Source organism: Mandrillus leucophaeus, unplaced genomic scaffold (genome assembly GCF_000951045.1).
Source record: "Mandrillus leucophaeus isolate KB7577 unplaced genomic scaffold, Mleu.le_1.0 Scaffold16, whole genome shotgun sequence".
In the NCBI taxonomy this organism is placed as follows: Eukaryota; Metazoa; Chordata; class Mammalia; order Primates; family Cercopithecidae; genus Mandrillus; species Mandrillus leucophaeus.
The window spans coordinates 1,014,774-1,038,357 of NW_012101587.1; the positions used below are offsets into that span (position 1 = coordinate 1,014,774).

Sequence of the window (23,584 nt, forward strand, 5' to 3'; positions counted from 1 at the left end):
TTTAATTACTTAAAAATCACACAAACAGAATTTCTAAAGCTAAGAATTCTTGAAAGCAATATTATAACACAAATTTTTTATTTTTATTTTTTATTTTATTTATTTTATTTTATTTTATTTTATTTATTTATTTATTTTTTCCTGAGACGGAGTCTCGCTCTGTCACCCAGACTGGAGTGCAGTGGCGCGATCTCGGCTCACTGCAAGCTCCGCCTCCTGGGTTCACGCCATTCTCCTGCCTCAGCCCCCCAAGTAGCTGGGACTACAGGTGCCTGCCACTGCGTCCGGCTAATTTTTTGTATTTTTAGTAGAGACGGGGTTTCACTCTGTTCGCCAGGATGGTCTCGATCTCCTGACCTCGTTATCCGCCTGTCTCGGCCTCCCAAAGTGTTGGAATTACAGGTGTGAGCCACCGCGCCCGGCCCTGACTTCTTAATATCTGCATTTGAGTAACTACTATTTTTAACAATTTTAATTTGACAGAAAAAATAAAACTGAGGATGAAAATAGAAGCATAGGTTAAAACAAACTACGGCAGGGTCTTAACTTGAACCCATCAATAATCTTCCGGGGATATGTAAACAATAAAAAATCTAGTGTACGTGTGCACTGTATACATTTTTCTGAGGAAAGAGGTGATAATTCTTAAGATTCTCAAAGGGATCCACGACATTCAAAATATTAAATATCACTCCACTACAAAGAGTGATTCTCCCTACAACGTGGAATGTAAGACAAAATTAGAGAGAAATGTTTTAAAACATCATCAATTTGAAAGTGTTATTTATCCAAGGTTAACACAACAGAGTATCTCATTTGAGTAATGTTCTAATACTCCATTTACGTTTTTCTGTCTTACTATGGCTTAAAAATGATGCAGTGAAAAGATTTTTAAGAGGCTGAGGAAGAATTTCCAAAATTGCTATTAGTGGTTGGGCTCAGTGGTTTTCACCTATAATCCCAGCACTTTGGGAAGCCGAGGCAGGTGGATCGTTTGAGGTCAGGAGTACAAGACCAGCCTGGTCAATGTGGTAAAACCCCATCTCTACTAAAAATACAAAAATCAGCCAGGCATGGTGGCATGCCTGGAGTCCTAGCTACTCAAGAGGCTGAGGCACGAGAATCGCTGGAACCCGGGAGGCGGAGGTTGCAGTGAGCCAAGATCGCACCACTGCACTCCAGCCTGGAGCCTGGACCTCCTCCAAAAAGAGAAAAAACAAACAAAAACAAAAAAACAAAAAACAACAAAAAAACCCCCATAAAATTGCTATTAGTCATATAATGTTAAGCAAGGTATTTACATTCTCCAGCCCTCAGATTCCTATTCTGAAAAGTGAACATTTCCAAACACCCTTTCAGCTTTAAAGTGCTTGACTTTGTTCATAATTTATCTTCTAACACAATCTACATAATCTTTTCCTCTTAATTACTCAAAACTGTTTTCATATTTGGAATAGTATCTTCCGTATATTTCTATCATAATTGTTAAAAGGGCAATTAATACAATACCATCTCCCAAATCAAAGCATTTTCTTATTCATTACACTGGATACACATTTGTAAAACAGGACAAATTAATAAATAAGTAGGTGAAGTAAGCAGGGATGGCAGCATAAAAACCTCTGAAAATACACTTCTGTAGAACTGCAATGAGAAGACTAGTGAAAATTATCAAAAGCAACTGTTTCAGAACTCTGGAAAACAATCAGACTTGAAAGAATTCCAGGAGCATTTACTCAACAAAAACACTAAACCTAGCTAAGAGTGAGCTGTGTTAGTTAAAATCCCTGGTGCAATCACTAACAAAATAGTTTTTTAAGTACATTATAAAAGAAATGATGAGGAATTAAAACATCACGTTAGAAAATATTTAAAACAAAAGAAGGCAGTAATGGAGCTACAAAGACACACAAAAATGTCACAAGACACACAGAAAACAAACAGCAAAATTGCAGATGTAAATTCTGCCTTATCAGTAATTACATTAAATAGAAATGGATTAAAGGCTCCAATCAACATGCAGAGACGATGGAAACTTTTGAGTGTGCCACCTACAACCCATCAGGCTCTGGTGTATAATCAGATGATATAAAGCCATGAATGAAGTTACAGTTTCCCAGGAAGAACATGTACATCACAAACGTAAATGTGCTTAGGACAGAATGCTGAGAAACACCATTTAAATTCCACAGAGAAAGGGGATGTAGGGTGAGGTCATGACGAAAGACATCTTATTCAAAAGGTTTGGCTGCAAAGCAAAGGACAGAGACAGGATGGTAGCTAGATAGCTGCGTCGTGTCACTGGGGGTTGGGGGTGGTCTTTGGTGACTGGGTAGAGACATTTTTCAATGCCTACAGGAAGAAGGCAATGGAGATGTAGTTGAAAGCGGTGGAGCTGAGAGGAGGGTTGATGGCTGAGAGTGAATGAACAGGTGGTAAAGGCAGGCAGGAGAAACACTGAGAAAGCTGGAATAAGCCACCTTCAAGAACGGGCCTAGTCAACAGGAACACTGCGGAGTACACAGTGAACTCTACTGATTCACAGAGCTCCAGTCAGATGCTTGCGTGGCCTTCTCAGCTGGAGCTCTACAGCCAGGTATGAGAGAAGAGACACTGGAGGGACTGAGGTAGGGCTGTAGGGCTGATCAGGCAGGACAACAAGGCAAACGGAGCTCGAGAATAATAATTAGCAAGTGTACGCACCTGCTAAGATTTTAAATGGATACATTTTATTGGATGTGAATTTTCCTAAATGAAGCTGATTACGGATTGACAGAATGAATGAAAAATCATGATGCAATTACATGCTGTCTACAAGACACATACTCCGCGTTCAAAGACACAAATAGGTAGAAAGTATGACAACAGAAAAAAGGTGCAAACAGTAACCAAAAGAGAGGTGGCATGGCTGAAGACATTTTATAAAGATAAAAGGGTCAATCTGCCAAGCAAACATTAATATATTTACATCTAACAGTACAACTTCAAATACATGAATCAAAATCTGACAGAATAGAAGGAAAAACAGAGAAAGAGTGATAAACTTCAGTACACCACTTTCAATAATGGATAGGACAACCAGACAGAAGATGAACGAAAAAAGGAGATCTGAACAAAGATGCAGACCAACTAGAACAAAAATCTATGGAACATTCCACTCAACAGGAGCAGAATGTAGATTTTCCTCAAGTGCATACAGAATATTCTCAAGGATACTCAATATGTTACGACATTTTTCACAAATGTGAATAAACTTCAAAGAATAGAAATCATATAAAGTACATTCTCCAACTACAATGGAATGAAATTAGAAATCAATAACAGAAGGAAATTTAGAAAATGTATACATATGTAGAAATTCATATTAATAAACAACAAACCAGGCCAGATAAGGTGACTCCACACCTGTAATCCCAGTGCTTTGGGAGGCTAAGGTGGGAGGATCACGTGAGGCCAGAAAGTCGAGACCAGCCTGGGCAACAGAGCAACAGACAGCCTGTCGCTACAGCAAAATTTAAAAATTACCCAGATGTGGTGTTATGTGCCTGAACTGCTAGCTATCTGGGAGGCTGAGGCAGGAGAATTGCTTGAGTCCAGGGGTTCAAGGTTACGGTGATCATCATAGTGAACTATAATCATGTCACTGCACTCCAGCCTGGGTAACAAAACAAGACCCTGTCTCTACAAAAAAAATAAAAATAAAAACTAAAAATAAATAAGCAATGAATCAAGGAAAAAATCACAAGGGAAATTAGAAATTAATTTTGAGATGTATGGCCAAATCTCATGAAATACAGCAAAAGCAGGACTTAGATGGAAATTTGTAGTTATAAACACCTGTACTAAAAAAGACCCTCAAGTAAATAATCTAACTTTCCATCTTAAACTACAAAAAGAAGACTAAACTGAACAGAAAACAAGCAGAAAGAAGAAAACAATAAAAACAGAAACCAATAAATGAAATAAAGAACAGAAAAACAAGTATGAAAAATCATTAAAACCAAAAGCTGGATATTTTAAAAGATCAACAAGATTGACAAACCTTTAAGCTAGAGTGACCAAGAAAAAAAGAGAGGAGTTCAAAAGAGTTACTAAAATCAGGAACAAAGGAGGGTACATGACTATCAACATGACAGAAACAAAAAGGACTGTAAGGAAATCCTAAAACCAACTCATGGCAACAAATTAGATAACCTAGATAAAGTGGACAAATTATGAAAAAGACACAAACTACCAAAACTGACTGGGTCTATAGATAATCTGAATAATCCTGTAAAGGAACTGAATTAGTAATTTTTTAAAAATCAGAGTAAAGTCCAGTCCCAGAGGGTTTCATGGGTGAACTCTATCTAACACTTAACAAAGAATTAATAATTCTTCACAAACTCTTCCAAAAAATAGAAGAAAGATCACTTCTTAACTCATTCCACTGAGGCCAGTATTACCCTGACACCAAAACAAAAATAACACAAGAAAAAGCAAAAAAAAAAGCCCAAAAACCTGTACGTCAATACATGTTTTTTGTTTGTGTTTTGTTTTTTTTGTTTTTTAAGACAGAGTTGCAGTCTCGTCACCCAGGCTGGAGTGCAATAGTGCAAACTTGGCTCACTGCAACTTCTGTCTCCCAGGTTCCAGTGATTCTCCTGCCTCAGCGTCCTGAGTAGCTAGAATTACAGGCCTGTGCCACCACAACTGGCTAATTTCTGCATATATATATATATATATATATGCCATGTTGGCCAGGCTAGTCTTGAACTCCTGACCTCAAGTGATCCACCCACCTCGGCCTCCCAAAGTGCTGGGACTACAGGTGTGAGCCAACGTGCCCAGTCCAATACATCCTTTAAAAATAGATGCAAAAAAAGCCTTAACAAAACAGTTGCAAATCAAATCCAGCAACACACAAAAGGACCCATGATCAAGGGTTATGTATTCTGGCCTCTGTCTGTGGTTGAGGAGATCAGCCTTTCTGGGGACTGGAGGCCCTGCAGAGTTCTCCCACTCAGTCGTCTGTGCTGTGAAACAATACACTACGAGGTGAGTTATTCACATGTGACAAACTATGACAGCAGCCTACCCACTGGACTGTAAAAGCACCTAAATGGTCTTATTACACTATTGTCAAGAAGAGCAGAAATACTTGAAAAAAGAGCATATTCTACTCCAATATTGGCAAATGATGGCTTCAAAATATAAACATTAACATTTCAAAAGCAAATAATGCCACTTGCAAAGAGAATTAGTAAGAAGGCTTCCAGAATGAAGAGCAATTAGGATGAGAAATCAGCTAAGGAAACATCAGCCAGCATAAAAGATTAACCTTGCAAATGGAACTGCTTAACGATAGGAGTTTACTCCTCTTTCATATACAGTTCATTTGGTAATGGAAGGGGAGGGGCTCTGTTCCACACATTCATTCAGGACACCAGGCTGATGGAAGCTTTGGCATCTTTAACAAGCAGTTTCCAAGACTGCCCTAGTCATGGCCATCTAACCAGCAAGGGGCAAGAGACAGCAGGAGACCGCAGGAGAGGTCAGGTGCAAGGCTAGATGTGGCATACAGACTTTTGGTTCTCCCGCTTTGGCCAGAGTTCAGTGACATGGGACCAGCTAACTGGGCAGGAACGGCAGTCTAGCCGTGTTTCCAACAGGAAAGAGAAATGGGTTGGAAAAGTAGCCAGCCAGTCCCTGCCACAGTTGGGAAAATAAAAGCTCACATGAAACAACACATAATAAAATAAACATATCAAGTGTACAGAAGTCACTTGATTAATTGGGTAGAGCTGATCTCCTGTTAATGGCAGAATTCATCTCACAATGTAAATAATCATAACAACAACTGGTAGAAAGAGAAAACACTTTTCTTCTTTCTCATGACAAAAACGTCACTTCTGAAAGTATGTTGTTTATAGAGAAAAATTAAATCAACAATTCTGAAATCTAACAGTCCTTTCTACAGTTTTCACACTAGAAATAAGATATATGCTGCGTTTCTAATAAAAATAATAACACGCCTCGCTTCCTATAAAAACCACTGTTCATTTATAAAAAATGTCAGGAATGTAGGGCAGAAAGAAACTCTGGATATTACTCGATATACCTCCCTCATTTCAGAGACGACGAAAACGTGTGCCCACCTGGCAAGGTCACATAACTAGAAACGGGCCAAAGTGATTCAAACTCAGGTTTCCCGATTTCCAACAATTTTTCTATTTGGCCACACTAGGCTTCTATCCAATTACCTCTTTTCCATCTTTATATTTTTGAAAGCTCAAGTCATACAAATAGCATTTTTTTCTGCAAAGTCTGCGTCCACTCAACAGGCAAAATTATCTGTTCCCACATAGCCCGAAACATTTCTGAGTCCAGCACCTACACAATCAGGATTATCACTGTCCATGGATGCACTTCCACCGAGACCATCCACTCTGTAAAAGTTGCTCCCATTTGTATCTTAAGCAACAGTTAGTGCCTGGTACGTATTAACAGTAAGTGGTAAACAAGTATTTGCTGAACTGCTGAATAAAACTGCAAATGCAAAATAGCCATCAAATTTTAAGTAACATCATCATTTAATTAGATGTCAGTATGAATTTGAATGAAAACACTCATCGGATACCTAGGTCCTGACAGGATTATTTTTAAACAAATATATTTCACAGCAAACACCCTTTTAAATATTGACTATTAAACATAACTTAGGTGTTAATGAATTCAATATATTATTCAAAGAAAATTTTTACAGGATAATTTTTACTTTTACCTTTTAAAACGAAAATTAAACTATGAAAATACTAAATCATCAGCAATGTAACTGGAGTACATATATTTTCTTTGTAAAGTAGCTTCATATGAAATGTGGACTCTTTTTTCAGAGGTTTCATGTGTTTATATTCAAAGTAAAATACCACTTCTACAGAATATTCCTCATTGCTGCAGCATACTAAAAATGTAAGGAAAACAGTTTTCGCTTGTATAGATATTTGTAAATTTGTTTTTGCAATAATAATATACAGTTAGATAAGTTTTTTTAAACGTAAAAATACCTGCTTTTTCGGAAGTCCTAAGAAACACCATGTCCGATGGAATTCTTTGATTCTGCAAAGAGCATTATAAAAGATTAATTATCTATATGCAGGTTTATAAATTAACACAATTCCATTCCAAAGAAGAAACAGCTATGAAAACAACTAATATAATTAAAATTCTGCTGAAATAACTAACACAATTTGTATATAAAAAATTGATACTTTAATTCACATTTTAGTTGAAATGCTAAGATTTTTTTCCCATGAGTGAGTCATATACTGGTATGTAGTAGTGACTTTAAAAATGCTTCATGTCCAGTGGCTCATGCCTGTAATCCCACCACTTTGGGAGGCCGAGGCAGGCAGATCATGAAAGTCAGGAGATGGAGACCATCCTGGCTAACACGGTGAAACCCTGTCTCCACCAAAAAAAAAATGCAAAAAATTAGCCGGGTGTGGTGGCGGGCGCCTGTAGTCCCAGCTACTTGGGAGGCTGAGACAGGAGAATGGCGTGAACCCGGGAGACGGAGCTTGCAGTGAGCCAAGATCATGCCACTACACTCCAGCCTGGGCGACAGAGCGAGACTCCGTCTAAAAAAAAAAGGCTTCATGTCAGCCAGGCATGGTGGCTCACGCCTGTAATCCCAGCACTTCGGAAGGCCAACATGGGAGGATCACTTCAGCCCAGGAGTTTGAGACCAGCTAGGGCAACATGGCAAAACTCCACCTCTACAAAAAGTTGAAAAAGTAGCCGGTGTGGTGGCATGCCTGTGGTCTCAGCTACTAGGGAGGCTGAGGGTTGAGGATGGCTTGAGCACCAGGAAAGTCAAGGCTGCAGTGAGGCATGTTCATGCCACTGTACTTCAGCCTGGGCAGCAGAGCAAGACCCTGTCTCAAAAAAAAAAAAGCTTTATGTCTGAAAAAAACATTAAATATTGCCATTTCTGTGGCCTCTGTTAGTCTGTACATGTAACACACCAGGTATCGCCTTATAAAAAATTATGTCCTCCCCATTAGATTAAATGGCCCTGGAAAGCGAGGACTGTGGTCCTCCAATGCCCGCAAAACAGAGCACATCATACACAAAACACTTCATAGATGTGAAAGAATGAATCTATGACTGAACAAGCCAACAAGCAAAACCCCACAGATTTGAGATATTCTTTCATGACACAGAAAAACTCAAAGATATTTTATGGCATATACAAACTTTTACAAGTCACTATTCATACATTTAATCATTATCACTAATAGTTCTATCAACTGGGAAAGCTGTATCAGTCTAAAGAAAAAATATATAATTGTACTAAGAATACTTCACATAATCTCATGAATTATGTATGATTTTTCAGACCTAAGTAAAGACTTACCTACCCATGGTAAATAAATGGATAATTGGTAAATAAATGGATTGTCAGTCAACACGTAACATGTTAAAGCTGAACAAAGCTATGTTATTGGATACAGCTATTTCTTTCTAACACTAGGAAAAAAACTAATATTAGAATGAAACCAATAAAAGATATGTAAGACCTCTACACAAAAAACTATAAAATATTATTGAGAGAAATTAAATGTGAGGATTAACTGTACAACCTAATTAAACTAAACTAGAGTAGTTAAGAAAAGATGGGATTACACCAAGATAGACGATTATACCAATACAAAACCGTATGTTCAAAAATAGGTCCACATATATAGGGACACTATGAGAAAGATGAAACTGCCCATCAGCGAGGAAATAATTGTGTTTTCAATCAATAGCGCTGAGAAAACCCAGTATCATCAGGGGATGATGAGAGATGATACCTGACCTCGACTTCAATGTAAACACAAAAATCTACCTAGAATTACAGTTCTAAATCTGAAAGCCAAAACAATAAAATGCCTAAAAGAAAAAAAAAATAGTTCTTTCCCCACTGAATTGTTGTCATTCACCAAACATGACAAGAATATTTTCATGACTTTTTGAGAGGTAAGGATGCTTATAAAGACCATCAACAAAAATTGTCTAAAAAACTAACCTTTAATGAAAAGATTAATAGCAGACTTCATTAAATTTAAGAATTTCTGTTCAATACAGCCTGCCAGGAAAGAAGAGGAAGATATCTGCAACGCATATATAACTAACGAAAGACTCCAAACCAGAACACACAAAAGTCCACAAACTGATAAGAAAAGAAAGAATAACTCAGAAGAGAAATTTCGAGGGATTTTAGCAGGCTTGTCACATGACAGACACACACAAAATCATACGAAAAAGTACTGAATCTTATTAGACTTCATAGAAATATGCATTAAAACCACTTCTACTGATTTACACTCCCACCAACAGTGTAAAAGTGTTCCTATTTCTCCACATCCTCTCCAGCATCTGTTGTTTCCTGACTTTTTAATGATTGCTATTCTAACTGGCATAAGACGGTATCTCAATTGTGATTTTGATTTGCTTTTCTCTAATGACCAGTGATGATGATTTTTTTTTCATGTTTGTTGGCTGCATAAATGTCTTCTTTTGAGAAGTGTCTGTTCATATCCTTTGCCCACTTTTTGATGGGGTTTTTTTTTTCTTGTAAATTTGTTTAAATTCTTCGTAGATTTTGGATATTGGCCCTCTGTCAGATGCATAGATTGCAAAAATTTTCTCCTATTCTGTAGGTTGCCTGCTCACTCTGGGTCTAGGAGAGGGATAGCATCAGGAGAAATACCTAATGTAGACGACGGGTTGATGGGTGCAGCAAACCACCATGACACGTTTATACCTATGTAACAAACCTGCACGTTCTGCACATGTACCCCAGAACTTAATTTAAAAAAACAAAAACAAAAACACTTCTACATACATATCAGAAACGCTAACTTTAAAAGGCTGAAAATGCACATGCTGGCAAACATGCCAAGGCACTGCTGAATTTGGAGCAGAATTTGGTACACCACTTTGCAAAACCATGTGCAGGGTCTACCACAGCAGAACTGCATAACCCAAAACACAGCAGCTCCACTCCTAGGCACATCTGCAACAGCAGTGTGTGGATGTGTGCACCAAGAAATACAGTCCAATATGACACAAAAGTATCCTTCATGTTAGGCAAAACTTAATGTAACCTAAAAACCCATCAACAGGAAAACAGATAAGAACCATACTACACAACCCCAAAATGGGTGGGTAACAGCTACACACAACAACATGGATATATCTCATAAAGAACATGGGGCCAAAAAAGCCCCTGTCCAAACACACTCCCACCTTGGTAAATTTTCTAGGCACTCTTGCCAAAAATCAATTAACCATAAATTTCAGAGTTTATTTCTGGATTCTCAGTGTAATGCTAGCTCCTGTAAATGCTGATTACTGTAAATCTGTATTAAGTTTTGAAATAGTGAAGTACAAATATTCAAAGTTTGTCCATCTTTTTCAAAATCGTTTTGGCCATTCTGGGTCCCTTCAATGTCCATATGAATTTCAGAATCACCGTGTCAATTTCTGCAAAGACATCAACTGGGATTTTGAGAGGGATTAACACTGAATCTATAGATCAATTTAGGGAACAGCACCTTTTAACAACATATACTTCTAACCATGGGCATGAAATGTCTTTACATTTACTTTGGTCTCTCTAATATGTTTCAACAATGATCATGGCTCGTTGCAGCCTTGAATTCCCAGGCCCAACTAAGTCTCCCAAGTAGCTAGGACAGCAGATATGTGCCACTGTGCCTGGCTAATTCTTTAAACTTTGGTCTATGTTGTCCAGGCTGGTCTCAAATTCCTAGCTTTATGTGATCCTCTCGCCTTGGCCTCCCGAAATGCTGGGATTACAGTTATGAGTCATCATGCCCAGCCCTTAAAAGTATTTTTTTTTAAATTTCATATTCAGACTCTTTATGTCCTTATTCTGTCTTATCTTCTATGGAGCACTCATAAACAAACCAGATAATTTCAAACAATTATTGGACACTTTTGTTTCTTTTTCCTTCCCCTCAAGACTAGGGGCACCACAAGAGCAAGGAGCCCTGTGTTCTCCTAACACTGCATGCCACAGCGTGAACGCACAGCTGCTTCTCTGACCAGTCACCCACCTGGGATATATGGACTTTCTGGAATTGAGCTACTGTGAATAATGTAGATATAGACATTCCTGCACAGGTTTTTTGTATCAACATAATTTAACATTTCTCTGATAAAGATCCAGGAGTGCAACTGTTGGGTAGTATGATGGCTACACAGTTTTTTTAAAGAAACTATCCAGTGATTTTCCAGAATAACTGTATTGTTTGTATTTTCACAAGCAATATATAAGTGATCCGATTCTTCACATTGTTTCCAATATTTGGTACTGTCACCATTTTTTCCTTTTAGCTGTTCTGATAGATGCATACTGATACTTCATTGTGTTTTAATTTGCATTTCCTGATGACTAATGATGTTGAATTCCTGTTCATATGTTTATTTTTATTTTTTATTTTTTTTGACATAGAGTCTCACTCTGTCACCAGGCTGGAGTGCAGTGGCGCTATCTCGGTTCACTGCAACTCTACCTCCCGGGTTCTAGCGATTCTCCTGCCTCAGCCTCCCAAGCAGCTGGGACTATAGGCGCCCACCACCACATCCAACTATTTTTTTGTATTTTCAGTAGAGATAGGGTTTCACCATGTTGGCGAAGATGGTCTCAATCTCTTGACCTCGTGATCCGCCCCCTTTGGCCTCCCCGAAGTGCTGGGATTACAGGCGTGAGCCACCGTGCCTGGCCCATGTGTTTATTTTCTATCTGTAAATCTTTGTCAAAATGTCTCTTGAAATCTTTTGCTCATTTTCTAATTTCAATTTTTTTTTTTTTTTACTGTTAAGTTTTAGGAGTTTTTATATATTCTAGATAGAAATCTTTGTCAAATATATGGTTTACAAATATTTTCTCCATCTGAAGATTTTCATTGTATTCACATGGTTTTTCACAAGGCACACAGTTTTAATTTTAATGATATGCAATTTATCAAGTTTTCCTTTTACACATTGTCCTTGTGGTGTCAATTCTAAGAAATATTTTCCAATCCCCAGATTCTAAATATTTTTTTTTCTAAAAGTTTTGCAGTTTCACATTTTACATTGAGTCCATGACCTTTTTTTTTAGCCTCTGGATGCCCAGTCCCATTTGAGAAGGCTACCTTTTCTCCACTTAATCATTTTCACACCTTTGTCTAATTCTGGTTTCCCTATAATGTTTTGTTAACTTTTGTTTCTATCCTTCTTCCACACTATGTTGACTAATGTAACCATGTCATACGCCTTAACATCAAGAAGGATGATTCCTCCCACTTTATTTGCCTTGTCAAAGTTGGTTTAGCTATTCTACAACCTGTGCCTTTCCAAATTAGTTTTAGAATAAGATTATCTATGTCTTTAAAAATAAGAAGAAAAAAAAAACCCTGCTGAGATTTTTATAGGAATGGTATTAAGCATACAGAACAATTTTGGGAAAACTGAAATGCAGAATGTTACAATCGAAAACAGACGGGTCTATTTACTTATGTTTCCTTAAATTACTTTTATCAACACATTGTAAATTTCAGCATAGATTTCATCTTCATAGAATGACTGTAAGAGTACTGCATTTTAAATTTCTGTGCCCACATGTTCATTGCTATTATATAAAAATGAGGTTCATATTTGTGCATCGATCTTATAACCTGACACCGTGTTGAACTCACTAGTTCCAGATTTTCTACAGATCCGTTGGGATTTTCAACATATATGTATATGTATCTATGTACATGTATACATAGTTATATCATCTGCAAATTGAGACATTTTTATTTCTTGTCTAATCTCTCTTTCATTTTCTTGCCTTACAGACTAGAAGTGCCATTGAATAAGAGTAGTAACGACAAACATCCTTGTCTTGTCCCCAGTCTCAGAGAGGCGGCATTCACTCCTACACCAGTAAGTATGATGTTGACTACAGGTTTTTTTTGTAGATTCTTTTTAAACAAGATATGGTTATTCCCCCTCTAATCCAACCTGCTCAAAGTTTTTATCATGAATGAGTGTTGGGTTAAGTCAAATGATGTTCCTGCAACAACTGATTGCATGATTTTTCCTTATTCTGTTGATAGGGTAAATTACATTGCTTGATTCTAGAATGCTGAACCACATTTACATACCTGGAACAACCTGTACTGGGATGTGATGTATTACTCTTCTTTATATATTGCTGATATCAATTGGGCTGTAGTTTTCTTTTATTGTACTGTTTTTTTTTTCTGGTGTTGAGATAAAGACATTCCTGACCTCATAAAATGAGTTGGGTAGTGTAGCATTCTCAATTATTTTCTGAAAACAACTGTGTGAAGTTGATGCTAAGTCTTCTTTAATGGTTTTAAGGAATTCTCCTGGACCTAGGTTATTTCCTTCCTAGAGCTTTAAATTACTAATTCAGCTTCTTTAGCGGTTACAGGACTATTCATACTGTCTATTTCATTTTGACTGAATTCTTATACTTTATGGTTTCAGAAGAATTTGTCCATTTCTTCTATTTATGAGCATCAAGGTGTTTGTAGTATTTCGTAACTGTCTTTTTAATGGCTGCAGGATCTATAGTGAAAGCCTCTATTTCATTACTGATACTGGTGATTTGTGACATTACTCTTTTTATTTTGATCAGTCTTGCTTGCTAGAGGTTTATCAATTTTATTAACTTATTTAGAAGAACCAGCTTTTGTATTCATTGATTTTCTATCTTGTCTTCCTAGTTTCCATTTTACTGACTTCTACTTGTATCTTTATTATTGCCTTCCTTCTGCTTGCCTTGGTTTAACTTTGCTGTCTTCTCCTAGTTTCTTGCAGTAGGGATTTAGACTACTGACCCAAGACCTCTGCTTGTTTCCACATAGGAGTTTCATGCTACAGTTAATCCCAGCACTGCCCTTACATGCATTCCACTTATTCCAGAATGCAGAATTTTCATTTTTATTCAGCTATATGTATTGTTTCCTTGAGACTTACTATCTATCCTATAAATTAATTCAAAGGGTGCTGTTTACTTTCCACGTTTTAGAGTTTTCCTGTTGCCTTTGTTACTGATTTTTAAGAATTCTATTATAGTGAGAGAACACATTCTGTGTGATTTCAATTCTTTTCATTTTGTTGAGGTTCATGGTACAGAATATGTCTTATCTTGGTGAATGTTCTACAGACACTTGAAATAAATGTGTTCTCTCCTACTGACAGGTACAGTGGTCTACGCATGCTAGACAACTCCTGCTGGTTGGTCCTATGCAAATCTTCCACATCCCTGCAGAGCGTCTGTCCACTACTTCTATCCAACGCCTGAAGGGTGGTGCTGAAGTATCCACTTGTAACTGGACTTGTCTACTTCTTTCAGCTCTGACAGTTGTTGATTCACGAATTTTATGGATATGGTGTTTGGTGAGTACCACTTTAGGATCATTGTATCTTCCTGATGGATTAATCCTATTATTGTTATATAATATCTCTTTTGGTATGTAGTAATTTTCTTCACTCTGAAGTACATTTTCTTGGACATTAATATAGCTCCTACTACTTTTAATTTTACCTTGTATGTATTTTTCTATCCTTTTACTTTCATCCTATCTATGTCACCGTATTTGAAGAGACTTTTGTGTAAACGACATAGAGATGCATCTTGGGTTTTTGGTATGTTTTTTATCTATTCAGTGTCTTGATTGCTGTATTTAGACCATTAGAATGTACGTCTGCATTTTATTATTTATTTTCAGTTGATTTCCTCTGATATTTGTTCCTGGGTTTCCAATTTCTCCCTTCCTGTGTGTGACCTGAGCTCTTTTTACTCACATAGTCATGGAAGTAGGCAGATGAGAGCACTTGAGAATGAACTCCCTTAACACAGACACAGGTGTCCTGCGCACAGCACTCATGTGGTCGGGGACGAGGCAGATGAGAGCACTCTGAATGCACTCCCCCCACATGCAGCCTGCACCTTCAGACACTCTCAACACCACCAGCTCCCCCACGTGAAGCCTGCACCTTCAGTCACTCTCCACACCACCAGCAGCCCTGACGATCTCCACATCGGACCTAATGTTTTTCTTACAGCTTCTTCCTACCTTGATCAAAACTTTCTTTTGTAATGCTTTTACTTCTATTCACTTTTCCCTCTTAAATTTTTTAACCATATGAATTATATCCAATAATTATGTGTAACATAACTACAGCTGGCCCTCTGTATCCACGGGTTCCACAGATGGGGATTCAACCAAGCATTGAGAGAAAATATTCAGGAAAAAAATAAAAATAAAAAATAAGAAAACAAAAAAAAAAAAATACTGTATAACTATTTAGATAGCATTTCCAACGTATTAAGTACTATAAATCATCTAGAGATGATTTAAAGCAGAGGTCCCTAACCCCGGGCCTTTTAAGAATGGCACTGCACAGCAGGAGGGGAGTGGAGGGCAAAGGAGCATTACCTCCTGAGCTCCACCTCCTGTGAGATCAGAAGCAGCATTAGATTCTCACGGGAGCACGAACCCTACTGTGAACTGCGCACGAAAGGGACCTCGGCTGCACACTTCTTACGAGAATCTAACGCCTGATGATCTGAGGTGGAACAGTTTCATCCCAAAAACAAGCCCACTGAACCTGGGTCCATGGAAAAATTGTCTTCCGTAAAACTGGTTCCTGGTGCTGAAAAGGTTGGGGACCACTGATTTAAAGTACACGGAGGATTTATTAATGCATAGACTATGCAATTTTATACAAGAAATTTGAGCATGGGTGGATTTTGGTATCCTTGACAGGGTCCTGGAACTACTCTCTCACGGATATTGAGGGATGATTACCTCTGCAGGAGGAAGTTCTGAAAACTGAAGCATAGTACTATAAATAGGTTCAAATACAATTCTATGACGATATAAAATAATCTTGATAATGCAACATTAAGCAGTTAACCATCTTATTTCAGAAAAAAATATGACTGCTTGCACACACTGAAATATACTTTAGCAAAACAGAATATACAAAAATCTAGATTTTTCTTCACATACAACAAATCTTACACAAGGATATTATGATTCAAAATACATGTCTCAAACAATTTCTTTCAAATTCAGAAGTTACTTGCAATCAGGCTAAACATTAATAACCAGTATATATAGGTCTAAAATATATTAAAAATTCATCAACCTTTTCCACTATGATGAGGTCTCCAACTTGTATGTCTGAACTCTTAACTTGCACTTTACCTTAAAAAAAGAAGAAGTACAGTCAACTCAAGGAAACAATAGCACACTCAAGTTCAACTTTCAATTAAAAAATAATTACTGTAGAAATAAGATGCAGAAAAATATACTTCAGAAATTTCCCTGTACTTATACTTTCAGACAGTCACTAATAATTAACTTCCCTTAGTAAACTTCCAAACACAACTTTTTATCTCCCAATAAAAACAAAGAGGGAGAATTTCTTCATAGTAATTTAAAAGGGGACAACACTCAGAAGGCTATTACCATGTTTTGTCATTGTTTCAGTTCCAAGTCAAGTTAACAATGATCAGAAATATTACTAAATGATTTGAGCATAATTAAAACTTAACACAGAGATGTAAAAATCCTTAAGTTAATATCATAAATGGCATTAATTAGCACATAACTGACCAAAAAAGAAATAAAGCAAATTGTATATAAAATCAGCCTCTATTAATAGCTTTACCAACACAGGAGAGGACTGAAAAAGTTATATCTAAAGCTTTATTACTAAATGTGATTTATCTATGTGAATAAATTATTATGTACAAAATATCTAATGTAGAATAGTCATTGATAAAGTTTCCTATATACTTAAATATCTATAAAATATCATGTATAATATGATGTAGAGTAGATGAATGTTGCATACATAATTTGAGACATACTTAGGTAACAAAATAGGCAAATTCATTCTCTCCCTTCCTCCCCTTCTCTCTGTATCTGCCTCTCTTTCTCCCCCTGGGTGTCTCCCAACCTCCTTCCCTCACTTCCTCACTCTCTCCATCTCACTCTCGTAAGACTAGCAATGGTCTTGTGTGTTAATTTTTACATTTTTGAAATTACTGTTCTAACAAGGGAAAATGTTCCTTCCTTTTACATCCGGTTTATGTTGACAGCTATCAAAAACTAATATCACACTCGTTACACTGACTTTAAAGATTTAAAGATCTTCAATAAGATCTTATTAAAAAATCTTATTTCCCAAACACCTCTTAAAGCAGCTGTATTTCAGTAGTATCACACTGTTCCTAAAGATCTGCTTTGGAGATATCAAAACTTTTATATGCATTATGTTGTATTTTTTTTCTACATGCCTCAATTATATAAGCCAATAAGGGCTGAAGCTATTTTTATTTATATTATAAAATAGCAATGCTCTTTAGAATTATGTGTGAAACAAATCTTAACATAGCTTTAAAACCACTAAGTGTATGCCTACACACAACCAGAAAACAGATTCACAAAACACTGTCCACTTTAATTCCTGTGAGCACGGTCACTCAGGCTTCAGGCCTCCACCCCCGCTGCTATGCTTTTCATAGCAAAGCATCTGGCAGTAGAGACGCCCCACGGACCCAGAGCTCCAACTTCATCATCTAATTTCACTCTCCCCTACCTATCCAATCCACCCTTCTTTCCTTGTATTTTTCTCACATTCTCTGAAATCAACACATTTTAAAAGGAGAGAAAAAGAAACACTATAGTCATAACACATAATAAACAATTTTAAAACATTTTGAAGATAAAACATATCCTTTTTGACTGTAATTAAGATCTAACATTTCTGAAAGATTTATTATTCTGTAACATGGTAAAGAGAGAGAATATATTTAAGAGCCTTTAATTTTTAGGCATATAGTGATTATGACTCATTTCTATGGAAATTATCTTCAATTACCTGTTTAAGGAAAAAAGTTTATGATAAAATACAGCATAAAAAGTTCTCAAAATGTTAATATTACACTATGAACAAAGTATTACAAAGCTAAACAGAGTACAGTAACAAAATAGTATGACCATCTGCCTTATGTATCTGCTCAAAGTACACGTATCTAAATTTTGAACAAATGATCACACTGTTATCAAGTCCTAGCATCCTGAATAACTGATTTGCTGTCCTCTTTGCCAAAGAACATGTAGGGCACTGGACAGAGAAGATACAGGAGGAAAACGACCCACTTTCACAGACCTGTCCACCAGTGAAGGTCCAGCACAAATTATCTTTGCTGCCACATTCTAACAACCCACACTTAAATTAAGTATTTGATTTCTGGCCAACACTTTGTTAACTGAGCTGACAACTGATCCTAGTAATATAGTAATATCATATTTGAGAGAGTCTGGTAACAACAGAAAAAAACCTCTCAATTTTAAGAGTCACTGTGCACATACAAAACACACAACTGTCACCTGGCCTCAATAATCCTACAGAGCAATCAACGACACAAAGTGTTTATGAAATGGACACTCAACATTTAATAATCTCAGAGCTGCACTTGATAGAGAAGGAAGCTCTAAACACAGCAGCAAAAATATTTCGATGTAAATGCTAGTATTTAAATCTAATGACATATTTTTTTCTTAAAATTACCTATTCAATATACTATCAAGTGCACATTCAGTAAGTCATGTATTATCAGCTTTTTGTTCTTTAATGAACTAGTTAATTGTGACTATTACCAAGTATATTAGTCCGTTCTCACACTGCTAATAAAGACAGACCCTAAACAGGGTAATTTATAAAGGAAAGAGGTTTAATTGCCTCACAGGTCAGCATAACTGGGGAGGTCTCAGAAAACTTACAATCAATAATGGCGAAGGGAAAGCAAACACGTCCTTTTTCACATGGTGACAGCAAGGAGAAGTGCCGAGCAAAGGGAGAAAAGCCCCTTATAAAACCATCAGATCTCATGAGAACTCACCCACCATCACAAGAACAGCATGGGGGTAACCGCCCCTATGATTCAATTACTTCCCACTGGGTCCCTCCCATGACACATGGGGATTATGGGAACTCTAAGTGAAGATGAGATTTGGGTGGGGACACAGCCAAATGGTATCACCAAGTAAGGTAACAACAGTACTTTCCGCTCTCTAAACTATTTCAATCAAATATTTCCAGTAAATCTTTCTAGTGATAAATGTTCCCTTCCATCATTCTTCAGAAACATAATAGCATTAAGTGGGTTTTTCCTCATAGAGGAAAAGCATTCATCTCACTTGCTCCCATGAACAAGTTCTATAGGCTCCTCTGAGAAAGATGCAAATGTATATCAAATAACTACATATTCTTTTTTTTTTTTTTTGGTTGCTGTTTGAGGCAGAGTTTCACTCTTGCTGCCCAGGCTGGAGTGCAGTGGCGCGATTTCGGCTCACTGCAACCTGCACCTCCTGGGTTTAGGTGATTCTCCTGTCTCAGTCTCCCAAGTAGCTGGGATTAAAAGCGCCCCCCCACTACGGTTGGCTAATTTTGTTTTGCATTTTCAGTAGAGACAGGGTTTCGCTATGTTGGCCAGGCTTGTCTTGAACTCCTAACCTCAGGTGATCCACCCGCCTTGGCCTCCCAAAGTCCCGCAATTACAGGTGTAAGCCACCACGCCCAGCCATAACTACCTATTCTTAAGCCAATGCTTCTTAAACATATAACCTGACCACCAACCCCACTACCAGTCATTAATTTCTGCCTGTGTAAAGAAAATATAACACCATAATTTCCCTAATTCCAAATGAATGAGTTGAAAAAACTAAGGACTGTGTTTATCCCCCAAAAAAATTCCATTCTATGATAATTATTTAGAAGATAATCATATTTGTATCAAAAACTGTAAGTTCCTCAAAACAGACCCTAAGTTAACTGCCAGGCTTTACCAACTGGCTCCTCCATCTCTGTTGACCCCTGCTGTACCTCACCGGGAATCTCGTCCCTCCACTGTAAGGTGCCCTCTATTGACTCGCAGACGCTCCCAGCACTTGCTCCCTTGGATTAAAATCCCTCCCTTCCCAGAATTAATTACACAGCAAATCTAACCTCTGTGAAGCTTTTAATAACCCACATAAACACCAGTAATACTTTATATACACCTGTAAATAATGTGCTTTAAATGCTATCAATATTTAAGTATCTGAATATCCACTAAATTTCAGATCCTATGATAGGTTTAAAGTGTAACTGAAATATACTTTTATGACATGTAGTTTCTTCTTTCCAAATGCATATCCAAAATTTATCCATATTAAATTAAACTCATGGAGACAGAGATTACCATAGGCAGGGAAGGTTAGTGGGAGCTATTGAGGGAAGCAGGGGTGGTTAATAGGTACCGAAAAATAGAAAGAATGAGTAAGACAGTATTTGCTAGAGCAACAAGGTGACTACAGTCAAAAATACTTGCACATTTTAAAATAACTGAAAGAGTGTAAATAGATTGTTTGTAACACAAAGGATACATGCTTGAGGGGATGGATACCCCATTTACCCTGATGTGATTATTGATTATTCCCCATTGAATGCCTGCATCAAAATATCTCATGTAACCCACAAATATATATACCTACTATGTACTCACAAAAATTTAAAAAATAAAAATAAAAACAAAATAAAATAGAGCCACTGTGGGGAAAATAAGACGATAATGGAGCTGAAAAATTCTTACTGTCCCAGTGATGTAGTAGCCGACATGCCACCACAGCACGAGGAGGGAGTCACGTGTTTGCAGTGACGCTGCTGTAAACCATCCAACACACTGCAGTTGTGTCAAAGCCTAGCACACATGATTATGTACAGAACAGATTGATAATGATAATAAATGACCACATTACTGGTTTGTGGATTTACTATAAAAAGATTAACCCATTTTAAAATCAAAGGAATTTACAACCATTCTAGTCCTAAGTAGTTAAAATGAGTCCATGTCATAATGGGTTAAAGCACAAAGCAAAGTAAGACCTACTAAACACAAATACTAGCAACTAAGGATAAAAATGTATTTATATTCAAACAAACACACACAAGGTATAAGATTGGTGGATAAGTAACTTTTTTTTACTATTTTCTGTCACCCAGTTTGTAGTGGCACAGTCACGGCTCGCTGCAGCCTCAACCTCCCTGGCTCAGGTGATCCTCCCACCTCAGCCTCTGGAGCAGATGGGACTACAGGTACGCACCACCACACTCGGCTAATTTTTGTATTTTTTGTAGAGATGAGATTTCACCATGTTCTCAGACTGGTCTCAAACTTCTGAGCTCAAGCAATCCACCCACATCAGCCTTCCAAAGAGCTATGAATATGGGCATGAGCCACCACACCCAGGCAATACTGATTTTTTTTTTAATGCAAGAACAACAATAATGAACAGAAGGTTCTAATACTTCTAGTAATTAATCATTAAATCTTAATATCCATCCATTAAAGTGAAATATAGTATAACTTACTTTTTTCTATAAACAAATTTAGTTGAGATGATAGTTTACCACCTCACATTTAAACTAAATAAATAAGCTGATCAAAGTAAACAAAACTTAGACCTCTAAGACCTTCAACTGCAACAGCAGGTAGTCTCATTGCCAAATTACTCACATCCACATGTCTCCGTAGAGTTTGAGGCATATTGTTTAAGTAAGTAAACGGGATGTGCCAAAGCCCTAAGCAGGTACACAACAAACATTTTGTGATGAAGTGGCTGAGTGAACAAACTAGTATTCCTCTCCATTCCGCTTGCAAAGGTGATCTGAAATGTAAGTCAAAAACACTGAGGTCCAGACCTGAGCCTGCTCATGTAAAACTGTGTCACTTGAGTGTATTAGTTTCTTTGCAGGCCACAACATCCACATATTTCATATAAATGTTCCCAATAATAATTCCATGAAACCGAGTTGAACAAAATTACTGTTATCTTCTAGCTAATTCTAAAATTTCTTACCTAATAAAAGTAAATACTGGTGAAAATTCTAGTTTAACAAAAAGTTTCAATTTATCTTATGATGTAGATGGCATTACTACTCTAGGCTGTAAAAAACTCCACAAAAGCAAATTCAAATGGATGAAATCCTAAAATGTATTAAAGCACTAAGAACATACTTCAAGAAAGAAGTACAGGAAACCCCCACAAAATCTGAAGACAGTACTTAACCCATTTCCTCAACACCTACTACATTCCAGTTCCTACTGCAGGCGCCTGTACTACACTAGTGACAATGGCACACGTTTAAAGGGTGTATGGCATGCTGAAATGTAGCAGGTGCTATGGAAAGATGAGGGCAGAGCACACGGCACAGGATGCTGGCGGAGGGCAAAGGTGGGCATTTGTGACTGTGGCAGGGTTAGGAGAGGACTCCTAGAAGAGGCACTGGAGCCAGGAGTCAGGAAACAGTGGGGAGGCCACGAACAGGTGTCTAAGACAGAGCATGCAGGCTGAAGGAAGAGCCAGAGCAGAGCTCCTGAAAGAGAACATGCCTGGATGCTGAGAAAAAGTGAGTGTCCAGAAAGGAAGGCAGTGACAGGGGGATATCCAAAAGGAATAGAGAATGCCCACGTTCACAAAGTGCCCTTCCAGCCAGACTGGAGAAGCCCATGACTCACAGACCACGTCAGGCCTCACGCCGGGGAATAACCAACCCCATGGAGCATGCCCCAGATCTGTCCAATGATGTAACAAAGCAAGGCCTATCCAAGTAGCTGAACAGCATCCCACAACAATACTCAACAGTATGTGCAGGAATATAAAGATATCCACCACCCAAAAAGGTAAAATTCACAATGTCTGACATCCAATAAAAAATTAATAGGCATGCAAAGAAGCAAGAAGAGATGACCCAGAGGAGGAGAAAAACCATTCAATCAAAACTGACCCACAACCGACACAAATGTTAAAATTAGCAGACACAGACATGAAAACAGCTATGAAAACTGTATTCCAATGATCAGAAAGTTAAGAGACATGAAAGATACAAAAAAGACCCAAATCAAACTTCCAGACACAAAAACAACAACGCTTGAGATAAAAAAACACAACAAATGAAATTAACAGTATGATATGGTTTGGCTGTGTCTCCACCCAACTCTCATCTTGAATTGTAGTTGTCAGAGGGAGCCGGGGGGCGGTAAATGAATCATGGGGCGGTTACCCTCATGCTGTTCTCATGATAGTGAGTGTGTTCTGATGGTTTTGTAAGTGGCTTTTCCCCTCTTTGCACGGCACTTCTCCTTGTTGCCACCATGTGAAGAAGGACGTGTTTGCTTCTCCTTCCTCTATGGTTTTAAGTTTCCTGAGGCCTCCCCCAGCCATGCTGAGCTGTGAGTCAATTAAACCTCTTTCCTTATAAATTACTTGGTCTTGGGTATGTCTTTATTAGCAGCATGAGAACAGACTAACACACAATAGAACAGACATTCTGGAAGGAAAGAATAGTGAATCTGAATAACAGCAATAGAACTGTGCAAAATAAAACAGAAAAAAGAATTTAAAAGAAAAATTTAAAAACATCAATGAGTGTCACTACCTCGAACAGTCTAACACAGGTATAACTGGAAACC

At 37.6% G+C, this 23,584-nt stretch overlaps 1 protein-coding gene across 1 annotated transcript in view; it reads right to left on the reverse strand.

Moving 5' to 3' along the window:
* ATP9B (ATPase, class II, type 9B) overlaps positions 1 to 23,584 on the reverse strand; it is a 305,353-nt gene that overhangs the window by 232,437 nt on the left and 49,332 nt on the right. Inside the window, exons 6-7 of the mRNA XM_011975874.1 lie at positions 16,210 to 16,268; positions 7,047 to 7,098 (exon numbers count right to left, since the gene is read on the reverse strand). Of these exons, the coding sequence (XP_011831264.1) occupies positions 7,047 to 7,098; positions 16,210 to 16,268 (111 nt within the window). The remainder of the gene's footprint in view (positions 1 to 7,046; positions 7,099 to 16,209; positions 16,269 to 23,584) is intronic.